This window comes from Elephantulus edwardii, unplaced genomic scaffold (genome assembly GCF_000299155.1).
Source record: "Elephantulus edwardii isolate Elephantulus edwardi_28Jun2011 unplaced genomic scaffold, EleEdw1.0 scaffold00137, whole genome shotgun sequence".
In the NCBI taxonomy this organism is placed as follows: Eukaryota; Metazoa; Chordata; class Mammalia; order Macroscelidea; family Macroscelididae; genus Elephantulus; species Elephantulus edwardii.
The window spans coordinates 7,122,934-7,133,798 of NW_006399887.1; the positions used below are offsets into that span (position 1 = coordinate 7,122,934).

Here is a 10,865-nt window from a genome sequence, read left to right on the forward strand (position 1 = left end):
ATTCTACACCTGGAGGTGGTGTTCTTACTGCTTTGTGGTTATGCCTAATTTTCCTTTTCTAGTTTTTAGCTAACTTCTCACGGCAGCCAATTAGTACTGATAACACTCTTTGTTATAATTGACTTTCTATCTGGCATATAGTGGATATTTTCATATTCTTAGCACCAGTTTATTTCCACATTTTTGTCATTTCTCTAATTTCACCACCTTAGGCTAATCAGAATAAATACCATTCCAGATTAAGGATAATAATTTTATTAGCTTCTTCCTTAAGTAAAAAAAAATACCTTCGTCTTTTAGTTTGTCTTCTCTGGAACACTTACAAGCATTATTGAAAACAATTAACCAAAACATACTAGCTGTCATAGAGTCTACTGTGAGTCACGGAGACCTCGTGGATTACAGAGTAAAACAGCTCTGAAAGGTTTTCTTGGCTGTAATCTCTACAGAAACAGATTATCAGGCCTTTCTGGCATGGTGCCTCAAGTCATGTCAGGCCACTAATCTTTTCCTCGGCAGCCAGTCACAAATTGCTATGTCATCTGTTGTTGTTGTTGTGTGCCATCAAATCAGAACGGACCCATGACTGACGCTTCAGCGAGTTTTCAGACACAATAAATAACATGGAAGGAGATTGCCCATCCTTTTCATGAGGAGCAGCTGGCGGACTTGAACCAGATGCCTTTGAGAATTGCAACACAGTTTCTTGCTACTAGGCCACCATTGCTCCGTGCAACTAGACTGTTGTTTTATGCCATCAAGTAGGAACCAACCTATACCTGACCCTCTGATGGGTTTTCAGAAGCTTTTAATTGCCTGGGATGAACTTGCCCAGTCTCTTTGCACGGAGTAGCTGGTGAACTTGAACCAGATGCTCTTTGGGATTGTAGCACAGTTTCTTGACTTGGCCACTGTTGTTGTTGTTGTGTGCCGTAGAGTAAGAGCTGACTCATAGCTGACCCTCCGGAGGGTTTTCAGAGACAGTTATTCACACAGGAGAACATTGTCCACTTTTCTCCTGTGGAGCAGCTGATGGATTTGAACCATGTGCCTCCGAGGTTGCAGTGCAGCTTCTTACCACTTGACCACCAGAGCTCCGACTAGGCCACTGTTGTATATGCCAGGGTTGGAACTGATCCATAGCTGACCCTTGGGTGGGTTTTCAGAGGCAGTTAATCAGTCAAGAGGGGATTGCCCATCCTTGCCCAAGGGAGCAGCTTGTGGATTCAAACTGTGTACTTTTGGGATTGCAGCACAGCTTCTTGCCACTAGGCCACCAGAGCTCCCTACTAGGCCATTAGAGACCTAAAACAATTCATTTATTTAATTATTCAGTGAATAAATGTTCAGGAATGATAGACTTGGTGTCAATCAGAGGGAAATAATGAGTACAAATTTTACACTTTCTAATTTTGTTTTGTGATTGAGTTGGTACTGACTCATAGCGGACCTCCAGTGGGTTTTCAGAGACTCTAAATTGCATGGGAAGAGATTTCTTCTCTCTCTCCCACCAAGCAACTGCTAGATTTGAACATTTTGCCTTTGGGTTGGCAGTGCAACTTCTTATCCACTAGGCTTCCAGAACTCCTTTCTTTTTAATAAATATATATAATACAAGCTCCAGGCTGGCTAATGAAAGCAGTATGGCCAGTATGTGTGTGGAGTTTGGCCTCAGCCAATTCCACAGTGGAGCAAGAGTTCCCATTAACATCAGTGGCATAAAGCTAATTGTTACAAGGTCAGACATGCCACCATGGTCCCACACCTTTTTTTTTATCATTTCCAGGGCCAGCCATCCTTCCCAGGGCTTTTACTGCTCTGCTGATGAACCTACTAATCCATTGCAATGACAGCACAGAGCTCACAGACCATACAGTTTTGGGATTTATTAAGGAAGTACAGTTAAGATTTGGAAATAGCATATGGTTCCTCATCAAGACAGCTTATTAGGCTGTCTGGCTTTAGACCAGTGTTAAAAGCTCTTTTGTACTGCCAATTATGATGCCTACCCACCATCCCTACTCCTCTGTCAGTAAGCCAAGGTGCAGGTCTTCTGTTCTGGCTCCATGGTCGCTAGTATAGTTAAGCTCATTCTCACAACAGCTTCTGGTTCTCAGCCGCCCCCATTGCTAATGTGTTGGTTTTTGTGTTGTTGTTTTTTTAGGACTATCTCACACAGGACTATCTGGCCCAAAAAACCTATGCTGCCCTTCATATTTCTTTCTTAATGGCAGTGAGATTTTTGTTTTCTACCTCTGAACCTGTTTGGTGCAAGCCTAGAAGAATGGCAAGACAACCCTTAAATCTTATTTTCGTATTACTACGTAGAAGGTTCCAACGACAATGACTAAGGGTGACAGAAGAAGAGCCGATGCTTTGAGTTGTGGTGCTAGAGTATAGTTTTGAACATACCGTGGACCACCAAGAGAGCAAATAGGTCTGTCTTGGAGAGAGTGAAACCAATTTTCTTCTTGGAGGCTAGGATTTTGAAGCTCCATCTCACATACTTTGGGCACGTGGCCAGGAGGGACTAGTCTTGGAGAACGGCATCATGCTTGGAAGGGTGAAGGGACGGTGCAGGAGAGGAAAATCTCAGATGAGATGGGTTGATACAGTAACTGGGAACATTGGGGGTTGTTGTCACAATCAGTGAGATTGGTTCAGGACAGGGCAGGCTTCAGAGCTGCTGTACATAAGTTCACTATGGGTCTCTGGTGGCTTTATGGCACATAACAACAGCAACCTAGAAGGTGCTGATTACCTTGTTTACATGATTAGCAAATGACACAATCTCCCTGATGGAGCCATAAACACCACACACTTGGATAGTCCTGTCCAGGTATTCATCTCACATACTTTGAGCATGTTGCTGCTGTTATTTTTAGGTGCCGTCAAGTTGAGTATGACATAACAACTCTATGAACAACAGATCTGAAATCTGTCCTCTCCGATGCCATCCTCATCATCTCTGACATAATCGAGCTATTGTTGTAGTCACCGTGTCAGTCCATCTGGTTGAGAATCTTCCTGTCTTTAGCTGACCCTTCACCTATCCAAGCATAACATAACATCTCCAAAACTAACCTCAAAGTATATAAGATGATGTTTTGTCATCTTTGCCTCCAAGGAGCACCCTGACTGCATTCTTTCTAAGACTTACCTGTTTGTTCTTTTGGCAGCCCATTGGATATGCAGTGCTCTTCTCCAACACCACAACTTGAAGACGTCAGTTCTGCCCTTTTTATTCATTGTCTAGCTCTCACATGCATCACAAGCGATTGAAAAGATCATGGCCTGAATCATGTACACCTTAGTCTTCACATTGACATTATTACTCCTTAGTGATTTGGAGAGTTCCCTAGTTTCAGACTTCCCCAGTGTAGTGGGTCTCCTATCTCCTGTCTGCTGTTACCAAGTGTATTTATTGTGGTTCCACACAAGATAAATTCACTGATGGTGTAAATCTTTTCTCCATCCATCATGATTTTGCCTATCAGCCCAGCTGTGAGAGTTTTTGTGTTCTTGATTTTGAAATGCAATTCATATTGAATGCTACAGTCTTTAGTCTTGTAAAACATGTGTCAAGTCCTCTTCACTTTCAGCAAGCAAGGTTGTGCCAGTTCCCAAACACAAGTTGTTGAAGAGCTCTCCTCCAATCCTGATGCCACATTCTTACTGAGAGTTCTCAAATGCTTTGCTCAGCCTATAGATTAAACAGGATGGAAAAAGGATACAAACCTGACACATATCTTTCCTATGTTTTGAACCATTTAGTAGTATTCCCTTGCTCTGTTGACATCAGCCTCTTGATCTAGGTCTAAGCTTCACATGAGGACAGTTAACCATTCTGGGATTCCCATTCTTAGTGTTAGCCATAATTTGTTACAATCCACACATTCAAATGCTTTGGGAATGTGGTGAGAAGAGGCTATTCCTTAGAATGTGAGGGTCAGCTAAAGAGAGGAAAAAGCCTCAGTGAGACAGATTCACATGGTGACTGCAGCAGTGGGCTCAAGTGGTCAGAAAAGATGAGGATGGCTTAGGATAGAATAGGATTCAGATCTGTTCTTCATAGGGTCGCTGTGAGTCATACTCGACTCAATAGCACCTAACAATCATAACAATAACAATCCAGCGACTTGGTGGAAATAGTATAATGGCTAGGAAAGCCACACTAAATAACCCACATGGCACAGCTACCTATTTTGCAAGGATTAGCACAAAATAAAAATTCAGGAATATTTATTGAAAATTAATTAATAAACTTTTATGCAGGCGTCTTTCTTTGCAAGAACCAATAAACCTTTTGTTTAATATCCCAGTGCTTTAACCATTGTGTTGTATCTGGCAAATAATAAGCACTTTTCTATTTGAAAATCCATTTTTCCCCCCACCTCAATCAATACAGTATGACACATGTAGATTATTCTTTTTTGATGGTTGGGAATTAATGTTAATTTAGTGTTAAACAGAATTAATGATAATTATCTGTGTAGAATTAAGTTTGAAAATTGGTAGATGAGGCACATTTTTCCCCCTGAAAGAATACTGAAGAGGTATTTGTCTATCTAACCTTTTATTTGAACTTTCTTTCCTGTTGCCATTTGTCTTTTAGTAAAATCAAAGACTTAAATCACCTGGTTAATAGAGCAATTCAGTTAATTGTGTTATAGTTAATAAGTTACATATTTTCAAATCCATTTTAATCCAATCTAAGCATTGCAGGCATGCTTAAGTACATTTAAAGACAAATTTGTTTTGCAAGTAATCCATTGTGATTAATGTAAGTTGTTTGCTTTTATGCTTTATGTAACTGAATAATAAAAATTCTATATTAGCGTGAATTATGTCTGTTTACAGTGATTAAAAGTCTTTTTTTCAATTTTTTTAAATTGCTTTATGGCAGAGATAGACTTGGATATGATCTACAAATTAAATCCCTACCATCCTGCAATACCATTTGACATATTCAGTTTAAAATTTAAATTTAGGACCATGTCTAACAGTAACTGCACTCTCTTTTTTACTATTGGTGAGAAATTTACTGTAAACAAGTTTACTTCAAGGGTACCCTGCTGGCCTGTTGGTTAAGAAGCTGTGCTGCAGTCCTGAAGGCACACAGTTGAATGCGCCAACTGCTCCATGGGAGAAGGATAGACAATCTCCCTTGTAAGATCTACTGCCTCCGAAAACTCTCTGAAGAGTCAGCTGTAGGTGGTGGCTTCTGAGTTGTCAGTACACACAACAAATTCATTTAAAATGATTAAGAAGATATTAATTTTCAGTAACATAAACTTAAAACAGAAATCAGACTTATCTGGTCTGATTTCCATGTAAAAATATAGTAGAGCTGCTAGATGTTTTACATTTAGAACTTTGAGGAACTATTAAAAAACTGAGAAGTACTGATAATTTTGTTGCCCATGAAAGCTGAAAAGAATGAGGAAAGGAATAATATTTATACATGGCTTTCAAACTATATCATGTACTTAATCACTTCTCTTTCATATGACTCATTTTTTTAATGTCTGTATTTAATCTTTTTTTCTTATATTAGACAGTATTACGGAAGTCTTCACAAATATCTATGTGACCAGTTTTGGCCCTGTTTCAGATACAGATATGGTAAGTTTGGGGGAATTTTTTACCATTTTAAAAATTACATAATGGAAACTATGAGGGGTAATTTAAAATGAAAAATTATTATTAGTCTCATAAATTTACATATCCTATGTATTCTGTGCTGATACTTGAAATGTTAAAGATGTTTGTATATAATCCTGATCTAAATTCTCATGCACTGTTTTACCATGTTTAGATAAAATTTTTGCATAAGTTAATACTCTCTTTTCTGGCTCATATTTTTTGCTATAATGTCTAAAATATATTTAAATCTGTGTATGTGAGTACGCATATGTATTTATAAATTTATGTCTTTATTACTGAGAACTGTTGGAGTACCTGCTTGGCACTAAGTAAAGTGTGGACAGTTTAATGGACAAATGCTTCATACAGAACGTGGTCACGGACAATGATGTCAATTAAAAATCCTCGGGTGGTCACTGAATAAAGTAATTATCATAAAAATGTGATTTTCATATTATAAACACAACTTAAATCCTTTGTTAAACCAAAACAAAAAAATTCTATGCCATCTGTCATGTGGCTAGAAAGGTTGAAAGTAGCAGTCCAGTTATAGTTGCATTGGAAAAAGGCTTAGAAACTCCATTATGCATGTGCACATCATGCGTCTCTGCGTGCGTAGGCGCGCGCACACACACACACACACACAAACTTGTTATTAGCTGCCCTCTTAAAGCTCATATTTTTGCTGTTATGTGCCATTATGTTGGAACTGAGTCATAGCTGAACCTCCAGCTTGAATTTCTGGATAATTCCTATCAGTGCACTATTCCAGACATTTTTTTTAATAATCTTCAGCAAAATTTTATCTGCATGTCCTATCAGTGATTAGATTTGATAATTTCAGCATTCTCAGCATTCTGTTGCATCACCCTTTAAAAAAATTTATACTGATTTACATCCAAAGTTCATAAAGTTCGTATACATTGTTCTTCACACCAGAATGTGGTTCTTCAGATATCATTGCTAAGGAGATTATAGTTCCTGGACGTAATTAGACTTACAGTTCACACCCATTCACTCCTGGCTCCAATTCCTAGGTCTTTGGTCTGCTACTGTTGCTTTTGCTAGATCAGTTGTATCACTGATAATAGCTCACAAACTTGTAATCTGTGTACTGCTCAATGAATTATTACAAGTATTAGGTGGATTAGAAACTATGAAGACAATATTAGGCCAATTGACTGAGCTGTTCTTGGAAACCATGACCCTAATCTTCCCAACCAAAAGACCAAATCTGTGAAGGTTTTTGGTAATATCTAAGAATACCATCTGATCTTAAGAGCTATCATTAGCTATGCTCATAGAGAGTCAGATCATCAGGCCTTTCTTCTGTGGCACTGCTAGATGGGTTTGAACTGGCAACCTTTAAACTATTGTTGTTGTTACTCAAATGCAAACTTTTTGTGTAACCCAGGAAACTTACAAACTCATATACATACATTTTTATATGTGTTGTTGTTATGTGCCAGTGAGTCGTTTGCTACACATAGCAACCCTATGTACATCATCTCTGAACTCTGCTCTATCGTGAGCCAATCTTACTGTTTCTGACACACCTCCCCACATTACCCCAGTCACTGAGTCAATCCATCTCATTGAGAGTCTTCCTCTCTTGCCCTATCCCTCCACCCTCCCAAGCATGATGTCTCTCTCCAAGGACTGGTCCTTCCTTGCAACATGCCCAAAGTATGTTACTTGAAGCTTTGGAATCCTTGCCTCAATGAAGCAGCCTAGTTTCACCCTCTCCAGATGAATCTGCTTGTTCTCTTAGCAGTCTGTGGTATATTCATTCAATACTCTTTTCCAACACCACAGCTCAAAGTTACCAATTCTCTTTCTGTCATCCCTAGTCATTGTCCAGCTTGCTGATGCATAACAAATAATTGTGAAGAACATGGCCTAGATACATCTATATGTATAAATATGACTTGCAGCCATATTTAAATCTAATGCATAATAGATTATTGATTTTTTTAAAATTTTTATGGAACTGGTATTTAATTAAGGGAGATTTGTCGATAAGTTACATGAAAAAATTCTTGATTACACATAAACTATTTACTAATCCATCTACCATTTCTAGTAGTAATTGTCGTTTTCTGTAATAGAATATTTAATGGAAATATTTTTTATTAATGATTTTTCTGATTTTCAGAAATTATAACCTGTGTACTTCAGTAGACTGGTTGTTATAAACCAGATGTGGCTAATTTTTGTACCGATTTGGTATTGCACTGTTTAATGATAAGACTGAAATGAATGACTAGTTAGCTCTCATTTTGAAGTAGCATTCCTCTCCCCTCCCCCATTACTGACACTGGAAGTGTGCTGTTATGGTTATATTTTTAGCAGTATTTATTGATGTTTTACAAAATATATGTTGGCATTTAAAATGACAAAGAAGTTAAAGTTAATGCCAGAGTTAAAAATGATTTGTGAATTGAAAGATTTTGTTTTATACCCAAATGGAATTTATTGAGCTCAGGTAGACTGAATAAGTGCTTATTCAGCATTTTAGTTTTTGAATAAAATTGAGAAGATTATTTTTAGAAAACTGGAATACTTTATTGTCACCAATATGTTGTATGCTAAACATAAAGATGAAGAGATATACAGGGAGCTGGAAAATGCCAGTTAACTTAAGAGGACTATAAAATTTCAAGTTCTAGGAGGCTTGTCATCTCTGTTCTAGAAAAACAGAGAAACAGATGACAGCAACAACATAACAGACTCTGAAGTGCAAGAAATGACTACCACACATGTTCGTTCCAAAAGACACTCAAAACATAATTTAAGCATATTTTTCAGTGGGAAAGCCAAAAAAATATATGTTAAGTATTTTAGAAGGTATACCCAGGAACAAATGCTGTAAGTGAAGAGATACAGTTGATGTAAAAACCCAGTAGCTAACAGAGTGAGAGAAACACTGTGACAACATCAGTCAGTGCACAAGAATGTTAGTATTTGGAGCCAGTGGAAATCTCCTGTTTCTCTTGGGTAGTTTAGATTTTCTTTATTTCTCTGTTTGTCTGTCCCCATTAATTGATTTAAAAGTTAAGGATATCAGGTTTTCAGTAAAGACATCAATCAGCCTTCCATTTCTGTTCCTAACTGTACACAACAATCCCTTGGTCATAGTGACCCTTCACCAAGTTTCTTAGTCTTTAGATCTTTACCAGAAAAGAAAGACTGCCTTCCTTTACTCCCTTTAGTGGGGGGCAGCTGGTGAATTTGAACTGCTGATATTTTAGTTAGGAGTACAATATGTAACACACTGTACTACCAGAGGCGCTTACTGCTAACCACCTCTCTGTCTTGGTGGTCGAATCAGAAGCTGAACCTCCATTCGTTTTTTTGGTTTGTTTTTTGAGACTATCAGCTGCATAGGAAGCAATGACTATATTTCTTCCTAAGGCTCACAGGTGGGTCCAAACTGCTAGAAAGATGTGGACTTGGAGCTAGCAATGCAGTTCTCTAGGGACTCTGATGCTAGAGCTCCCTGTTGCTAACCATGTTGTAATTATTATGTGCTGTTGAGCCAACCATCTCAGAGCTGGCTCCACTGGGTCCTCCAGTGAAAGCTGTAGCTCAGCCCCTCCAGTGAAAGCTGTGAGTTGCTTGGGAGATTACCCATCTTCCTCTCTCAGAGCAGCTTGTGGATTTGAACTGCCTCCCTTTGGGTGGGCTACATGACTCTATCCCTAGGCCACTAAAGCACCCTAAAGCTCTGTAATGTACATTTTTGTTGACACTACTTTTTTGTTCATCAAATTTTGTGAATTCACCCTTGTACTCCATCCTTGCTAAATCTGTTGCTCACACGCTCATCTGCCCCCCAGACATTGCCTCTTTGAGGCCTTATTGAAGAGCCACCTTCCCTAGGGCTCTGAGACACGGAAGTAGAGCAGATGACAGTTGCGTTTGTTGCTTCTTTGCTCAGTCATCCCACATAATGTCATCTCTCCCTTTCTTTGGTAACTCAAGGAAAACAAACTAACACAAAAGGTTCTTTTTAAAAAAAAATTTATTATTAATGTCAATGAAAATTTACAGAGACTTTGGATTTCCATTCATTGAGGCACTCATAAACTTTGCAAATCAATTTTTGAGGTGAGCTTGATTTCCTTGCCTCTTAAGGAAGAGATAACCTTAAAATGCCATGTTTAATACAAAATCTGTGTTTCATTCTATTAGTGAGGACAGTCTCCCTGAACTCTTAGCTCCTTCTTTATTTAAATACTCATTTTAGTGCCTGAAAAGTGGGAGGCTAGGTTGATTCCCATCCTTGGGAAGGTTGATCCCAAACACTGGTGGGTCTTTCAAATTGGAATGTGAAAATTTATGTTCTTTTTTGGTTTTAATTTTGAGTCATAGTCAAAATTCTGGACCGTTCACTTTAATCCCTACAAAACTATTTTAGTAGCCTAAATTCTGACCCAAAACATCAGTGTACTTTTTTCAAGAAGTCAATTTAAATTTCAAGCATCAGCTTGAAATAATTAAGAGTCCTTATCTTGAGTATGTAGTCTAAACATTTTAGGTTGGCCTTAAGAACAGTCTTATTGAGGTGTGTGTCCCAATTAGAGCATGTACACTTTAGGATGATATCATGGTAGTGAACACCTAATTCTTACGTGGAATCCAATAGAAAGATTAAGAATTTTATCAAAAACTTCACTAAAGGACTAGTAGACTTTTATAGAAGTGAGAGTGTTCTGTGGTTTTTAGTAGTGTTTTATGAGGCAAAACAGAAAAACACATAAAATCTTGTTGTTGTTAGGTAACCTCAAGTTGACTGTGACTCATAACTACCCAGTATAAACCTTTTCCTATCCTAGACCATTTTCACCGTCTCAGATATGCTAGAGCCAGTTGTTAAAAATCACAGGGTCTCATCCTCCTTCTTTCCAAGCCTGATGTACTTTTCCAAGGTCTGGTCCCTCACGACAAAGGATAAGACAAAATTTTACCATTCCCGTTTCTATGGAGCACACAGGTTTCAAGATTGATTTGTTTGTTCTGTTTACGGTCTATGTGATGCTTAGCACTCTTCACCAGTACCACAATTCAAAATCATTCATTTTCTTCTGTCATTCTTATTCATTGTCCAACTTTAAGAAACATAGGAAGTAATAAAATACCATGGCTTGTGTCAGGCACATCTTAGTTGCTAAGCTGGCACTTTTGATCTTTGTTGTTGTTGTTGTTGTTGTTATGTG

At 38.2% G+C, this 10,865-nt stretch overlaps 1 protein-coding gene across 2 annotated transcripts in view; it reads left to right on the forward strand.

Annotated features, from left to right (window-relative positions):
* GABRA2 (gamma-aminobutyric acid (GABA) A receptor, alpha 2) overlaps positions 1 to 10,865 on the forward strand; it is a 255,148-nt gene that overhangs the window by 100,430 nt on the left and 143,853 nt on the right. For both annotated transcript variants that reach the window (XM_006894170.1, XM_006894171.1), the window contains exon 3: positions 5,558 to 5,625. In XM_006894170.1, the coding sequence (XP_006894232.1) occupies positions 5,558 to 5,625 (68 nt within the window). The remainder of the gene's footprint in view (positions 1 to 5,557; positions 5,626 to 10,865) is intronic.